Source organism: Cavia porcellus, unplaced genomic scaffold, assembly GCF_034190915.1.
Source record: "Cavia porcellus strain 051 isolate PalLab524CR breed Dunkin Hartley unplaced genomic scaffold, mCavPor4.1 scaffold_16, whole genome shotgun sequence".
NCBI lineage: Eukaryota > Metazoa > Chordata > Mammalia > Rodentia > Caviidae > Cavia > Cavia porcellus.
Window position 1 is genome coordinate 60,018,707 of NW_026947499.1, and position 17,691 is coordinate 60,036,397.

Consider the following 17,691-nt stretch of genomic DNA (forward strand, 5'->3'; position numbering starts at 1 on the left):
GTTAGGACAAAAGGTAGAGAAACAGAAAAATTGGAAAAGATTAGATGTAAGGGCTGGAGAATAAAGGATAATGTAAACTTTGGGAAACTGGTACAGGAAGACAGGAGGGAAAGAGAAAAGAAAAAAATAAAGGAAATAACAATACTACAACAACAAGAAAGAAGCTAGAAATCATGTTCACACTCATACAAAAATAAACAATGGAAAAAAAAACAAGGGAGATACAATAGTCCATGTTTGTCTTTGCTGCCACTAGAAGACAGCATGTGGAGACAGTCCAAATCCATGTTGATTTATCTCAGCAAGCCACCAGTAGCTTTATGTTGGGGTTGGTGTATCATCTCAGCTAACTTGCACCTTTATTCTACTGAAGTTGAGGCTGGTTTCTGTTTGTGAGCCTGTGACCATATTTGTCCAGCCTACAGCCATCAGCACACACACTTTCTGTGGTCTTGAACTGAGCTGGCGGCCACTTGGGGGACACAATAGTTGTTCTGAATTTTGAGCTCAGTTGACCCCTTTCCAAGATGGTTCCCATCCAGTCACCCTCTCCCACAGGATGTCCAATCCCATAGTGCTTATCACCAGCTCTTGCAGTCCTGTCCCCTTCCACTGCTGTGTCTACCTGTAGGAGACCTTTGGAGTTGCCAGCAGTCACCGTGTGTCCCCAAGTTTGAACCATTACTGTCACAAAGTGAGTCCCAACTTGGAGAAGGCTCCACTGGCTACCTTGTTTTGTTGAAGTTTCTCTCTTTGCTCTTCCTATAGGCTTCAATTCTCGCTTCTCTCTTCCCACTTCCCTCTTTGTCTTCCTCACATTGCTGTGCAGAAACTCTCAGGCTCTTTTTCTGTTGCTTACCACTCTTTCATCTTCCCAGAAATTCCCTCCTAGAATTTACTTACCTATGTACTATTTGACCAAATAAGTAGTTATCTGAAATTTCTACGAATCTCAGAGGAATTTCTTCACTTATCCCCAGTATGCAAAGCTGTACCTATTGACGTGTTTATATATTAACAAACAACTGTAGAGCGAATCATTGTCCAGTAATATGTGTATGACTGAATAAGTTATGATGCAACCATTAAAAATAACTAGAGATATACCAGTGACTTTTAGGATTTCTACAGAACATTCAGTAAGAATAGCAAGATGCAGGAATATCTGTATATTACCCTGTTTTTGTAAAAATAACTTTAATACAATAAAACTTGCATGGTAAAAAAAAAAAAAAGACAGTGATACTAAAATATCATAAAGAAGATTTTGATAGGTAAATACAAGTGGAGGGGGATAGTAAAGTATTTGTCAAATGTAAGCTGAGCCAGGCATCGTAGCAAACACCTATAATCCCTGCACTTGGGAAGCTGAAGTGGGAGTATTGTTGTGAGTTGGAGACTAGCCTGGGTTAAAAAATGAGCTGAAGGCCAAGCTGAACTGCATAGCGAGACGCTGTCTCAAAAAGACCAAAAAAAAAAGTAAGCCAACATATGCAGCTTTAATGTCTTAGACACAAATCACTCAATAATGAGTCAAGGAAATTATTAAGGTACAGCAAAGCTGGTAACCAAAGTAATGAATGTGAAATTTAAATATTATCCTCATTACCAACAGTTTTTAAAATATAATTGTGTCTCTCATCTTGGTATTTGGATAAGAGGTTGTTGGGTTTACAAATTGGTAGAACTGTGCTGGAGGGCAATTGTCAATATTTCTAGCTGAGTATTATGATTCAGCTGTAGAAGTACATGTTGGAGACAGTTTCTAATGGGGAAATATTGGAAAGGTCTTAAATATAGTAGATATCCAGCATAGAAGCACTCAAGTTGATAAACAATTTCTGTTCAAATTGTTAGTTCAGCAGTTTTCAGGCTGGCAGTAATCAGACTGACACACTGAAGCACAAGGGGATATCCAGTGTTCTTGTCAGTCACACTATGTGGGAGAGTGGAGGCCACTCAGATTGTAAACTCCACGCTTCTATCATATCAGCTCTACTTAGCCAGAGCATTTTTTTGGGGATTGTATGCTAAGTTCTGAGTTGAGCCAAACTTGTGATGCTTCTTGCCTCCGTTTTCCAGAGTGCTGGACCATGTATCACCACGCCTAGCTCAGCTGGATCACTTTTGAATTAATCTGTTTTATTAGTCAGCCAAATAAGCTCTTATGCGGAGAGTGGGAACTAAACCAAAAACAAGCAAAACCCAACAATATAAAAACCTTTTTATTAGGTTTCTACAAATAATTGGGGGAAATGTTCTTGCAAGACTGTTAGTAAGCCTGAAAAAAAAAAGCAGTTTAAAAAAACCAGATACATAGAATCACATTTGTTTTTATTTAATTTTTTAAACTCATATGAAACAGAAATTGTGCATAATTATGGAGTACCGTGTAATGTGTCAATGCACATATGCATTGTGTAATGTTTAGAACTTCTTTTACTACTACCCAAATAACTCATTCATCCTATGCCATACTCTCTTCAGTCCCTGGTAGCCACCATTCCATTTTCGTCTTTTTTGAGATCAACATTTTTAGGTTCCATGTGTGAGTGAGGTTATCTGGTACTTGTCTTCAGCACCTGGCCTATTTAACGTGATGGTCTCCAGTTCCATATTTTCATAAGTGACAGTTTTATTCTTTTATTCTTTTTTATGGCTGAATAATACTGCATTGCTTGCATGTACATACTGTACTACATTTTCTTTATCCATTCAGCAGTGGTGGACCCTTGATTTGTTTCCATTTTTTTATTATTATGAATAGTGCTGCATTAAACTTGAGTATTCAAATGTTCATTCTTCAGCAAACTGAATTCATTTCCTTTAGATATATTCATTTCAGTTTGTGGTTTGCTCATTTAGTAGATCTATTTTTAATTTTATGAGGAACCTCCTTACTGTTTCCAGTATGTGATTTATATTTTCATCAAAATATACAAGAGAGTTCCTTTTTCTCCATATTGTTGCCCTCACTTGTTTCCCTTAAATCTTTTGACAATAGCCTTATTGGAATGAGGTGGGATCTCACTGTAGTTTTGATATGAATTTTTCTGCTAGTGATGTTGAGCAATTTTTCATGTATGTGTTGACTATTTGTGTGTCTTTTTTTGAGAAATCTCTGTTTAGTCAATTGCCCAGTATTTGATTTGTCAGGGGTTTGTTTTGTTTGTTTCTAGCTATTGAGTTGATTCCCTATCTTGTATATTTTAGATTTGAATTCTTTTCAGTTGTGTACATTGCAGATATTTTGTCCTGTATATTGTCTTTGCAGTTAATAGGTTTTTCCCATTTTCTTTTCCAGTGTGGAAGCTTTTTAGTTTGATATAATTCTTTCTTTTTTTTGCCTGTTTTCTGTTTTTTGGTCCATGTTTTTTAAATCCTTGCCACTTTCAACGTTCTCAAGTATTTCCCTTATGTTTCTTTCTGCTGGTTTCATAATTCCAGGTCTTACATTTTAGTTTTTTTAATCAATTTTTAATTGTTTTGTGTTAATGGTGAGAAGTATGAATCTAATTTCATTGTTCTATATGTGGATGTTCAGTTTTCTCTAATTCAGAAATCCAAAATCTGAAATGTACCGAAGTCTGATACTTTGTGAGTGTTGACATGATGCTCCAAGATTTTGAATTTTGCATTTCGGATTAGAGGTGTTCCATAGCTATTCCAAAATCCAAAATGTTTCTAATTCTGATTTTAGATAAAATATCTCAGCCTGCAATAAGATTGTTTTTCATTAAAGTTATAGATTCAAATTAGTTTGTATAATTAATTTGCTTTTGGAAATAACTACACATTGATACTTTAACGGATCAAGTAACTTAAAATATATAAAGAATCCTTTTGTAATGCACATAATCATTTCTATAATTGCTTGTTTTGCAAAGTGTTGATGATTTCCTTTAAGTACTACCACTGACACTGTCACTTGCTTTTATCCAGCATTTTACTGTACATAAAACCCTTTGCAAAGCCAAATTTGTAAAATAAATAATGGGTATAATCTTTGTCCTTTATTTTTTCATTTTAGGAAAGTGCAACTTAAGTTTTTATTGAGTTTTATCAATTGAGATCATTAAAAGATAGTTTGATTGTGATTTGAACCAAAGGTATCTGATTTCTGGAATACTATATCCAACTGCAGTGTTATTACTTGAATTTCATATAATAATGAAGTATACTATTAAATAAAGTAGATGTGGTTGACTTATTTCAAAACCACAAATTTCTGTTTCCTTTAGCATTCTTGAAGGAAAATAAATCCTGTGTTGTAATAATTTACATTTCTTATATGGAATCTTGTTTGTGTATCTGTTGTACTGTGTATTAAATGTGCAGCCTTGTAACAATGATTTATTAAATGAAAGTTTTCTTTTTCAGTTTGGCAATCCTATTATCACCACACCTCTAAAACGTCGTAAAGTTAATTCTCAAGAAACTTTAATTGATCCTGTGTCTGTAAGATGCCCAAGTCCCTTTGAAAGAGTCGTTTTAAACTGTCGAAGTATACGAGTAGGAACACTGTTTCGACTCTTAATAGAGCCTGTAACTGTAAGTATGTTCTGTTCATTGTGCTAATCGTAAGGTTCATATTTCCACTAGCAAGTCTAATGTGTAATATTTAAATTTTGTTAATTTAAGTTAATCAAATACTAAGTTGATTTCAAGATTTGAAATTGCTTTAAGAATAATAAGTCATTAAAAATTAATAGATTAAAATTTATCATGTAGAAAGACACAAATAACTTGTAATGAGTTATGAAAACTTTCAGTATGGGGCTGGGATTTAGCTCAGCGGCATAAGCACCTGCCTTGCAAGCAGGCGATCGTGAGTTTGATCCCAGTACCGATAAAAATGAAAAAGACAAAAAAAAAAAAAAAAAGAAAGAAAGAAAGAAAAGAAAACTTTCAGTATGTTTTATTCTCATGCCAGCTCAGTTTATGAAAAGAATATATTGAAGAACAGTAGTAAAAGAAGAATCCAAAAGCTTTTGAGTTCTGCTGAAAATGTATTGTTCCATTAAGGCTTCTAGAAAACAGGTTATTGGACTACACTGGACACCTAAGAAGCCTCCAAGAAGCATGATGCTTTTGGATTAGTTCAGTGTCCACAGCACCTACAAAATTTTCTATAGTCTCTTTATTTTACCTGTCATGCATGTCTACTTACTACTTTATTGCCACAAATCCCATCTAAGTGTTGATCTTCTATTTGAAATTTTAACATCTCCAACCTCCATTCTTCATCATGTTTTCTTTCTAATGAGTTCAAACTGTGCTTATTCTGTAGTGCCTTAACTTGGTGCCCTTTACTATATTTTCCATCCCCTAATTTTTTTTTTTTTTTTTGAATACTGGCAATCAAACCTGGGATCTTGCACTTGTGTGGCAGATGCTGTGCTGCTGAGTTATATCCCCATCCCTCCATCTCCTAATATTATAAAGAATACTTTGTACATAAAGTAGTATCCTTATGACAGCATAGTGTATCACAGCATGAAAGTTAAAAGATAGTTTCATTGTTTTTACTCAAACTATGATAAGTAATAATAATTTATATTCTGGTGAAGTTTATTGGTTCTAAAGATACAGTATAACTAAAAGAAAAATTTTACAGGTTAATTTATAGGAGCAAATGAACTACGAATATAATTTCTTAGCAGAGCAAAGGTCTGGGGGCATCAGCATTTTTTTGTTCCCACTGAAATACTCCAGTTTACCACAATTTAAAAATTAGAAAATTTCAAAAGTATCCCAGAGATACAAAGCAAATGACACATATGCCCTACCTTTATTGCCCAATAATATTATAACATTGTTTTTCAGTGATGGGTGAGATTTGTGTTTTTTAACAAATTTTCATTCTACAAATTACCTTTCTGAGTTTTGTCATTTGATAAAATTGTGATTTTATCTCACTTTATACCTCAAAAAATTTCCTGAAGCATTCTAGCTTTTATGACTTTTCCCTTTTATTAACACTATTAACACTTCTGTATGACAAAATTTTGTTGGTGTTTCACAATTTTTAATGAAAGTAGCTGTAGATAGCTTTTAGTTTCAACGCTGTCAAGAATACATTAATAATTAGATGTGTTTTTTCCTTAAACAGGTTAGGTTATATATGATACAATGAAGTAAAACTTAATAAATTTAATCCCCAAAAGGTAATATATGTAATATAAAATACGCTGATGTACTTTTTAAAATTAAAATGCCTAAGCAGAGTATTTCAGCCAAAAAAAGCAATGTAGAAAATTTTCTATGCAGTATTAATTTTTGTAGCATAGGACTTTTCCAAAAAACATATGTTTTTTTTGTTTTGTTTTGTTTTGTTTGTACGGGGGATCGAACTCAGGACCTTGTGCTTGCCAGACAAGCGCTTAGCTACATCCCAGGCCAACTTCCGTTGAATTATACTGGATCTATCAATTCTATGGGTGGTGCAATGAAGAAGATGTATTTTATTACTGAATATGATTTAAATTGCATCTAATCAGCAGTAGACAGTATCTAGAAATGCCAATTTAAAGTAAAACAGGTTACATTACTGGGAATATCACATATGCTAAACTATGAAGTTCTTTGTGTTTTTCCATTGAAGGAATAAAATCTAAACTCTAGTCTTTCAGTCAGTTTAATTTTTTTTTCATCTTGTTTTTTTGGTACCAGGGACCGAACTCAGGACTTCACGCTTGCCTGGCAGGTGCTTATGCCGCTGAGCTAAGTCCCCGGCAATCAGTTTATTTTTACAAATGCTTTGCTGTATAGCCCTGTGCTTACTTGTAATAATCGTATTAATATACACACATTTTAAACGGCATAAATACTAAGACTTTTGAGGGAGTTAGAACTAGGGATTAAGTCCAGGGCCACATCCCTAACACTTCATCATTCATTTTAGTATTTTTGAGATAAGGTCTCACTATGTAGTTAGGGCTGGCCTTGAACTCACTTTGTAGCTCAGGCTGGTCTCAAACTTGTGACAACCGTCCTGTCTTAGCCTCCTATTTGCTGGGATTATAAGCAGGTATCACCATGCCCTGCTATCATTTATTTTAATACAGACTCTACCAAGGCTGGGCTCAAGCTTGCAATCCTCCAGCCTCAGCCTTCCAGAGTACTAAGATTATAAGTGTGTACTGCTATGCCCAGATAAAACATTCTGTTTAAATTCCTTTATCTCCTGTAACAATTTTATTCAAATATTTTATATCATCACTTAATATATTTCATTTTTATTGTTACTTTCTCAGTCATCTAACCTTTTTCTTAAGCATGCAATTTTAGTTTCTGTGTATGCTGTGTATGCCTCAGCTTTTTAATACCTCCTGCCTTAGCCTTCTGAACTGAGATTATAGCCATGTTATCCATATAATATGTGACTTTCTAGTGAAGTCAGTTAATTTGTTACTTGCTTTTATTTTTTTTTCCATTAGTATGTGTTTGCAGTATATAATGATTACATTCATCATAGGGAATTGGTATTGCACATAGCACATCTTCATTCTTTTTATATTGCTTCAATTAACTGTTACTTTCAGAGAAGTGTTTTAAAAGTATGTTTAATAGCATTATAGACTTGGTGATTGGTGTAGTTATTTCCAAATTTATAGTTTCTTGTTTTGCTTTTTACATTATAAAAATTTTCCAATTATTCAAAGAATATTATGGTGAACATTTATATATATCCAGTTAGATTTTACCATTAGTATCATAGTATACAGGTTAAGTAATCACTAATTGAAAACATCCATGCTCAAGTGACACTAAGTTTTGGAGTGGAGAGCATGATGTTATATGCCTGTATTTCTAACTCAGAGAGACTGAAATAGAACAATCACGTGCATCTAGGAGTTCAGGACATGCCTGAGCAAGTAGTGAGATCCCAGGTTTTTTTAAAAAGTTGAATCGGATCTAGAGTATAGTTCAGTTTTAGAGCTTGTGTATTAGCTGAGCTCAGTGTCTAGCAGCACAAAAGTAAAGTTATGTAATTGGGAACACCTAGAATTTCAGATTTTCATGTTAGTGAGGCTCAGTGAATCCTAGGCAAATATTTCAAAATTTGAAAACTTCAAATGTCTGAAACATTTCTGGTCCCAAGCATTTTGGATAAGAAACACTCAAACTGTATGTAATTTTCATATATCTTACTTATTTCTCTGTATTAATCAATTTATATTTAAAATGCATTTCAAAGTACTTGGTTCCATTTTATAAACATAAAACATGATTATTCAGATTGTATCAGGCTTAATGTTAAGTCTTTCTTACATTGAAATAGTTAAAAAATTACCATTTTTTTAATCACCAATAATAACTGAATTTGGCAAAGATTTTCAATGGATGCTAATACCATTGTATTAAAGGCTATTTGGGAGCAGGATATTTGCTTTCAAGTGTCTCTTCATATTAGTTAATTACAAAGGGAAAATATATCTTTATAGTGTAGGAACCTAGCAGTTACTGCCTTGCTTAGCTGATTAAGTCACCCAACATGTGCCTTCTGATATTATACTTTCTTTGGGAAAAATTTCAGTACATCCCCCGTGTGTTATACTTGGTGGAAATGTATGGCTTAAATTTTTAAATTGGGAAATTCAAGTCCAGCATATTGAATGTTTTGTAGAATTATGCCTGGAATTCTTAAAAGATCGTGTCATGAAGAACAGAGGAGAGTCAGATTTCTACTTTAGAATGGAGTGAACAAGAGAAGTAACTGTAATACAGCCTTTACAAAATCATGGCTTGGGAAAGAGTTAAAACAAAGATAAAAGCCAGTTCTGAGTGGTTTTGGAAATTTAAGCACAAACTGTGTGTGGGATAAAGTCTTGATTTCTTAAATGTGTTAAATATTTTTGTTGCATAGAAGAAGGTCCTTATTCTTTAGAAATACATGCTGAAGTATTTGGAAATTAATTATTATAATATATGTTTCTTGCTTGGTGAAAGGCAAAGGAATATGTATAAAAAGTGATAAATGTGTATAAAGAATGATGCGGTAAATGTCACAAAATGAATCTAGGCAAAAAGTACTGTATCCCAAGTATTCATTGTAATAATATGTTAGCTTCCCTAGAGATAAACTAGTAATAGAATAACATACTTAAAAAAAATTTAGGCTTAATTTCTGATAGATAATTTTGTAGTGTAAGTTTTCATCTTAAATGTTAAGCATATAGAGAATGGCTGTAGATTTAAGGCACATATATTACTTAAAATATGTATAACAAAATTTTCATAAGTGTATGATTAGTACTAATTTATCTTAATTTTTTATAGTTCTCTGTAGATTTTATCAAGATACATCTAGATGGTAAGCTACTTTTCCATATGTTTATTCTCTGAAGCTTTGTTTACTCTGAATCACTTTACATGAATAAAAGATTAAAAGATACTTACAAAATCCATTAAGATAATTAGTTGTTACATATATATTCCTAGCAAAAGGCATATATTCTGGTATAATTTCATTTTGTAACATAGCAGAGCCTAATTTGATTTAGCACCTTTTTATTTAGAAAAAATAGAAGCTTCTTTCATTTGTTTTGTTTTGTTAAAAAGTGGTCTTCCTGTGTAGTCTAGTCTGAACTCAAGGCAGTCCTTTTTCCACAACCTCATAGGTACTTGTGTTACAGGCATGGACCACCATGCCTGGCTGAAAGCTGCTTTAATATGCTTTTAAGTTACTTACAAAGCATCATAATAAAGCACTAAATTTATATTTCCTCCACTCATGATTCTGCCCTCTAAGAATTTATTCTTTTTACATTTCCACTTGTTTTTCCTCCAGAACCAGAAAGTGATCCTGTAGAGATTGTTTTAAATACCTCTGATCTAACTAAATGTGAATGGTGTAATGTCCGAAAATTACCGGTAGTGTTTCTTCAGACAATACCAACAATTTATCAAAAGCTGAGCCTGCAACTGCAAATGAATAAGGAAGATAAAGTATGGAATGATTGTAAAGGAATAAATAAGTTAACAAGTAAGTTATGTACAACAGATTTAATATGATAACACAATTTGTTGAATAGTAAGAACATGCATGTACCAGGAAGTTGACACAGTCCAGGGCAACGTGCCTGTATATGTGTTTTATTGGATTGATTTTAAAGAGGATAAAACAGAATACGACCTATCAAACAAACCAATGTAAGAGATATAGGACTTCAAAACATTACAAAATCAACAGTAGTTACCATAATGCCTCTTATCTTCAAAGCAGATATAGTAAAATATCAAACAGAACAGAATAGAATAGAAACAATAAAAACAAAACAATAGGTGCAATAAAGGATTTCAGAAGAAACCAATAATAAATCCAAGTTGGTACCATAATATTTCTTGCTATCTTTGAAATAACTGTTCCTGCCTTTGGATTTGATGTAATCAAAGCAAAACAAAATAAAACCAACCCAACAAAACAATGGGAATGATATAGGACTTCCAAAACAAGACCATAGGGAATTAACAATGATTGCAACCATCAGAAGGAGGTCCCCCCCTAGATGCCACACTGTAAAAGGCTATCCTCTGAACCTATGGTCAGACCACTGGCCCTAGACCTGCAATGTTAGTCAAACACCAGAGCACCACAGGCACCCAATTACATTTCTCCTCCATAGCTATCATCACAGCCTGTGTTTCTCTGGATAAGCTGGTCACTTATAGCCAGGGGTAGAGACAGGATGGTAGAGATTGGTACTACTTGTATGTGATCCACACCACAAGGGGCTGGGGTCTGGCTATTAGTTCCAGTAACCTGCACATGGTGCTGCTTCCCAGACTGGTCTTGCTTCCTGGTGTGTCCTCTCTTGTCCCAGTCCGAGAATGGTGCTGACTCACACAGGGAGAGGCTGAGGTCTGTTTCAGGCCAGTGACAGTCTGTACTTGTCGCTGGTTTTCAGACTGAGCTTCCTTCCTGGTGAGGCCTTCTCTCTACCCAGAGTCCACAAATTGCCTGCTTATGTATTTTAGAGCGTATATTGAAGCAGTACTTCTCAAGTCTCACTTACTTCATTTATTAGAATATATTGCAACTACCTTGCAAAATAAAATACTGCTTCCATTTTTTAGTTGAAGACATACCTATAGAAAGTGGAAAACTAAAGGTAAAATTCAGGTTTATCCACTTAGTTTTCAAAATGGATTGCAACTCAAAAAGATCTGTATTCTTTAACACTGTAACATCTTGAAGAAATGTTAAATGTAAACCATCCATATAAATCTGGAATCCTTAAAATGAGGCTTAAAAATTTCCCAGGTTCATAGAGCCTTTGTCTTTAATATATAGATACATTTCTCCAGTTTGTTTCTCTTAATCTATGAAGTATGTCGGCACAACTGCTTACAAAAGAAATAACGTGTCAGCAGTAATTGCTGTTTCAGCTTAATAATGTGTGAACACTATTATTAAACCTGCAAAGGTCAACACATTCATGAGTAACAGGTTTGCAGTTACATTCCATAGAGATATTATCAATTCACTTGGAAAATTTCCTGTTTGAGTTTGAGAAAAATGTTAACTGATATATTTAAGGTTACAAATAGCTTTAGAGCCTTTTCAGTAAGCATTAGTTACATCAGTGAATAAATTTATTTCGGAGTTGGTGTATTTTTTGTGTGTATTTTTGTGATTTAGGTGACATTGTCAGGTAACACTGATTTTTCTTTTATTCTATTATTTATCTGATATCTATGATATACCAGACATTGTTTTGGATATTTTTTTCAGGACTTCTGATCTTGGAAATTAGTTGTGAACTCTTTTTGTACTTATTTTAATTTTAATTTTATTTCTTTTCAGATTTGGAAGAACAATACATCATTTTAATTTTCCAAAATAGCCTTGATCCACAGACAAACGTGGTATTTGAGAGCATCATTAATAGCATTGGTATAAAGAATAATGTTTCCAATTTTTTTGGAAAAATTCTCTTTGAAGAAGCCAATAGCAGACTTGTTGCTTGTACAAGAAACTATGAAGAAAGTATCAGAGGAAGTTGTATGCAAAAAGAAAGCAAAGTTAAAATTGTAATTATGTTTAAATTTTTAAAAATAATTTCAAATAATGGATTATTTAAAAGAGAAATTTTTTATTATAGTGTTGCTCATTTTAATTTTTTTTTAATTCCATTTCAGAATTTGTTTTTATACATGATGCAAACTGTCTTGTATCAAAACATTAATGATAGCCAAGCTCAGTGGCTTGTCATTTATCCCAGCACTTGAGGAGAGTGAGGAAAGACTGCAAGTTTAGGTCAACTTAGTAAGGCCCTGTCTCAAAAGGGCTGGGGAGGTAACCTAGTGTTAGAATGCACCTGTATTGAATCCCCAGGTTAAAAAAAGATGAATATATCACTCTGTTCTTTTAATTTACACTCCACTCCCAACATACATATATATGTGCTTCCATATGCAAATTGTTGCCCCCCATGTTTTAGATTTACAGGGATGTTAGTCCCATATAGGTGGTATTGTACATTTATAGTTAACATGGGTCCAGAGTTGAAAACTTTGGAACTAAAAAATTTTATCATTTGAATTTGATTGTCAAAATATGTATCCAACTATATAGCATTTACTCAAATAGTTAAGGAACTTGGAATCATGTGAAGCAAAGGCCACAGTACTGCTAAAGCTAAGCTACTGAATGTTGCTGACTTAATGTATTGGAAGTAAATTTCAGCTTGGATTACAATTTAGAAATGTGACTATGTAAGGCACAATTGTGGAAGTTGAACAAAGCATCGTAGAGTTAGCAGGTTGGGGAAAAGAGCAGAAGGAGAACGAGTTCCTTCTCCTTTTGTAGAGATGTAGGCAGAAGATAATGCCAGAGGAAGAAAAGACCAGCAGAACCCTCAAGTCATCTGGGATGGACTCAGATTTCAATAGAAGGCTCTTCTTTGTAAGGACCCTCTGTTTAATTTAGCTCCATAGAGGATCAAAACCCAGCAGACAGTGTCCTCCTCGCCCCCACATCCCATGGAGTAACTGCATTTAGGTAGACCTCTACTGCTAGGAGAATAATACTGCTTTGGTTTTTTAAAGGTTCCTTGAATCTTACTAATAAAATCTAGCTTTAGAACTCTCAACAGTAAGACACTGAAAGACCGTTATTAACATATTTTGGGAGAATGTCCTTTAAATTATAGAATATGGATGTTAATCCTGCCTTTTTGTCATTTTTAATTGTTAAATATCATGCATCCTTTGCTAGATTCATATTTTTAATTCTAATTGAAAGCTTTCTATGCTTTGCCTTTGATCTTTTTATAGAACATCTTTCTAATCTTGTGAATTGGTACTTTAATTTCCTTCACCAGATGTCCTTTGAATCTAAAATACAACTTACAAATAAACAAGAATTCCAGTTTTTTGATGATGAGGAAGAATCTGGAGAAAGCCATACCATCTTCATTGGGCCTGTAGAAAAGTAAGACAATTTTTTTACTTTTGCGATGCTTTAAAATTTTGTCTGTCTTTTCTTACATTTAGTTATGTGGATACATAAACTTTCATTTATTTGCCTTTTTTTTAAATTACAGACTGATAGTGTATCCACCACCTCCTGCTAAGGGTGGCATCTCTGTTACTAATGAGGACCTGCACTGTCTGAGTGAAGGAGAGTTTTTAAACGATGTTATTATAGACTTTTATTTGAAGTAAGTTAATTTTCTACTGACACTTAAAAATCTTTAACATTCCAACATATGCTCTTGTTTTCTAAAGTTAAATTATTTGTATTTTAAATTTCATCATTGTGACTTAAAGCTAGCTCACTACATACTGTGTTCTTGGTATATTATTGTAGAAATAAACAATTTATTAAGACAGTGTCCTGGGATAAAGGTAATCTGAAATTATTGTCAAGAGTATGAAATAAATTCTGTCAATAACTTCTTTCATTTGTAAAGAAAAGAGATTGATGGTAGCCAAATAATTATTTCACCACTGCTTAACTGTTTTTAATATAAAGTGAACTGTTATAACCATTATATTGGGATTATTTTTGCTTAAAATAGATACTTGGTGCTTCAAAAACTGAAGAAAGAAGAAGCTGACAGAATTCATATATTCAGTTCTTTTTTCTACAAACGCCTTAATCAGAGAGAGAGGAGAAATCATGAAACAACTAATCTGTCGTAAGTCAGACCCAGAAAATATTTAACAAACGTAAAGATTATTTTAGTAAAACAATCCCTTTCAGTATCCAGTGGGTGGTGGGTTCCATATTTCTTCTACCCCGCATAGGATACCAAATTTGTAGATGTTTAGTTTCTTTTTTTTTTTTTTTTTTTTTTTTTTTGTCTTTTTCATTTTTATCGGTACCGGGGATCAAACTCACGACCGCCTGCTTGCAAGGCAGGTACTTATGCCGCTGAGCTAAATCCCCAGCCCGATGCTTAGTTTCTAGATACAAAATGGCATAGCCTATCCTTTGCATGCCTTAAATTGTCTCTGGTTACACAGAATACAATGTAAATACCATTAAAAAGTCATTATATTGTATTCAAGAGTAATAACAAAACAATCTCTTTATGTTCAGTATATCTATCAGTTCATGGATGTGGCTTAAGGAAGGGCCAACAGTATTTAAAAGAAAACCAATGATCTCTGTGGTTAACTTGCTTCTGTATTCTAAAAGCCAAGAAAGGAACATAGCAAATATGTGAGGTTAATTTTTAGTTTTCATAGGTTGATGTTTTGTTTTTTGTTTTTTGGGGTTTTTTTTGTCTTTTTCATTTTTATCGGTACCAGGGATCGAACCCACGACTGCCTGCTTGTAAGGCAGGCGTTTATGCCGCTGAGCTAAATCCCCAGCCCCCATAGGTTGATGTTTCACTGCCTTAATCTTAAGATGTAATTAAAGAAATAATTATTGATGTAAGGCAGCTTTGTTTAGTTCTATTTCTTTTGCTATAATTCATGTTATTCTAAAACCTCCAGAATAACTGCAATTTATAAATGTTAGAGGTCTAATATTTAGAATAGAACAGTGGGGCTGGGGATTTAGCTCAGTGGCATAAGCGCCTGCTTTGCCTTGCAAGCAGACAGTCATGAATTCTATCCCTGGTACCGATAAAAAAAGAATCCTTGTTCTTAGAATAGTGTTTTCCAACTTAGAACAGTGTTTTCCAACAATAACTGATTTTTCTTTTTAGAAGTTACTTAGAGGAAGCTGTGAATCTGTACTTTTAATAAGCTCTTTTGGATGATTCTTCTTGGATGAGTTAAGGAAATACTGTGCTGCATGTCACACAATGTCTCTCCATACCCTAGTAGAATATGGCTCTAACACTCGCTGGTGATAGGTCAAAATATGCACAGTAGTTGATACATTTTCTTATGACTACCATTAAATGTCTTGTATTGATAGTTGCTGTGCATGATATAAATAATATTTTCTATTATTTGAGCAGTTTCTAATTTTGTATCTTTGAGCTGTTGATAGGCATTGATTTTTTTTTGACCAGTGCTCGTAATCACCCTGCTTCTCCTACCATCAGATATTGTTTACTTTTCCTGGTCTCTTCTCCTTAGTTAGTGTAAGTCATGCTGTGATGTGCCTCTCGGTATATTGCTAGTACCAATTCTGCAGTAATTAAAAAGTATAGTAGAGAAATCCAGGCAAAAAAAAAACCCTGGAATGCCAAAGGAATATAGTAGAATAAGTATCTCCCCTCCATACTCATTGATGGGCATTTCTGTGCCAATTTGATCTAAGATGCTGTATTTTTTTTTCCACCTGGTACAGTTATTTGAGCTTTTATATCTCAGTCTTCTTGATTTATAAGTCACTGCATGTGAGGTGAAATAATAAAGACTATTCAGGAGCTTATAATGTATTTCTTTCTTAACAGAATACAACAAAAACGACACGGGAGAGTGAAAACATGGACCCGGCATGTAGATATTTTTGAGAAGGATTTTATTTTTGTACCCCTTAATGAAGCGTGAGTAAGAATGTAAATGTGATGGGTTTTTAGAAATGTGTTTATGAGGTAAAACATTCACTTTAAAATAACTTTTTTGAAATTTCTCTAGGTGTTGAATATGACCTTTATGAAAATTAAGGCTGCCCTTGATCTCACATTGCAACCCAGGCTGGTCTCAAACTAGCAACCATCTTTTGTACCTCAGCCTCCCAAGTGCTAAGATTATAGGAGTATACCACCATGCCTGGCTTATTTCTTGCCTTTTGAAAATCGCTTTTTAAAAATGTAATATATAGCCAGGTGTGGTGGTACACACCAGTATTCTCAGCACTGAGGAAACTGAGGCAGGAGGATTGTTACAAGTTCAAGGGCAGTCTAACCTATACAGTGGAGCCCTGTCTCAAAAAAAAAAATCATTTATGTAGGATACTTAAATAATTATTTTGCCTATACCACTTACTGTTTGTTTGCAAGATTCATTCTGGGCTTTTCATGGCATTTAACTTAGTGAATATGTGCCAATTAAGTTTCATTTGTTATTAATTAAGAAATTAAGTATATTAGCTGTATATTACTTGACAGTAAATTATCATAAACTTAGTTATTTAAAAGAGTACTTGCTTATTTTCTTTCAGTAGATCAGAATTCTGAGCACAATATGTTTGATTCTCTTCTCAGGATTGAACAGTACTGCAAAATATGCGTTGGTTTAGCTGCATTTTCATTTGGAGGAGTCCATTTTCAAGCCTATTCAGGTTGTTAGCAGAATTTCTTCTTTGTGATAGTAGGATTTAGGGCTTTATTTTCTTGGTGGCTGTCGGTTCCTAGTGATCACTCTCTATACTAGCCATGTGGCTCTATTACAGTATAGAAGTTTGCCTCTTCAATATCAGCTGACAAATTTCTTCACTTAAAAGATCAATCACTTTCTTGCTTCCTCCTTCCCCACCCCTATCACTGAGCTATATTCCCAGGCCATTTTTTTCCTCTTGTTTATACTTTTACAGTATGTAGTAAGATGCATTCAACATGAAGGAATTGGTATATGTATATACATTCCACCTTGAATCTTTTTCTACTTTCCTTCCCCTCCCTCCTGTCTCCACATCCCGAAATTCCCTTCTTGTCTTTCAGAGAATCACTGGATTCATTGATCCCTTGTAAATGTTTTTGGTCTTAATTCCACTAATTTTTCACTCTATTTTTTTTTTTTTTTTTTTTTTTTTCTTTTTCCTTTTTATCGGTACCGGGGATTGAACTCACGACTGCCTGCTTGCAAGGCAGGCGCTTATGCCGCTGAGCTAAATCCCCAGCCCCTCTAATTTTTGTAATATCTTTACTTTTATTAGTTTCAGATTTGAGTCTTTCTCTTTTTTCCTCTAGGACGTTGAGGTGCATTGCTTGGTTATTTATGTAGGATTGCTCCATTCTTTTGCCATTTACAGCTATAGTTTTCTCTCTTAGAACAGCTTCTATTATATCCCATAGGTTTTGGTGTGTCGTGTTTCTTTTGTCATTGGATTCTAGGAACTTTTCATTTCTTCCTGATTACTTCAGTCTCCCTATGTTTACATAGTTTCTGTGATCTCTTTTGCTATTTATTTTGTTTCATTTTGCTATGACCCAGTGGTGCACAGTATTCTTTTATATTTAAGTATGCTACATGGTGTGTTTTGTACTACTGAGAAATGTACATTCTATAATTGAAACACTTTGTAGATACCCATAAAGTTCATTTGTTCACTATTGT

At 33.9% G+C, this 17,691-nt stretch overlaps 1 protein-coding gene across 11 annotated transcripts in view; it reads left to right on the forward strand.

Moving 5' to 3' along the window:
- Nucleotides 1–17,691, forward strand: part of Senp6 (SUMO specific peptidase 6) — a 125,270-nt gene that overhangs the window by 80,925 nt on the left and 26,654 nt on the right. For 9 of the 11 annotated variants that reach the window (XM_063226913.1, XM_063226912.1, XM_063226906.1 and 6 more), the window contains 9 exons: nt 4,381–4,551; nt 9,283–9,316; nt 9,794–9,988; nt 11,810–12,036; nt 12,815–12,910; nt 13,329–13,438; nt 13,551–13,667; nt 14,028–14,147; nt 15,867–15,959. In XM_063226913.1, coding sequence (XP_063082983.1) covers nt 4,381–4,551; nt 9,283–9,316; nt 9,794–9,988; nt 11,810–12,036; nt 12,815–12,910; nt 13,329–13,438; nt 13,551–13,667; nt 14,028–14,147; nt 15,867–15,959 — 1,163 coding nt within the window. The remainder of the gene's footprint in view (nt 1–4,380; nt 4,552–9,282; nt 9,317–9,793; nt 9,989–11,809; nt 12,037–12,814; nt 12,911–13,328; nt 13,439–13,550; nt 13,668–14,027; nt 14,148–15,866; nt 15,960–17,691) is intronic. The other 2 variants (XM_063226910.1, XM_063226911.1) reach the window with 1 other exon arrangement.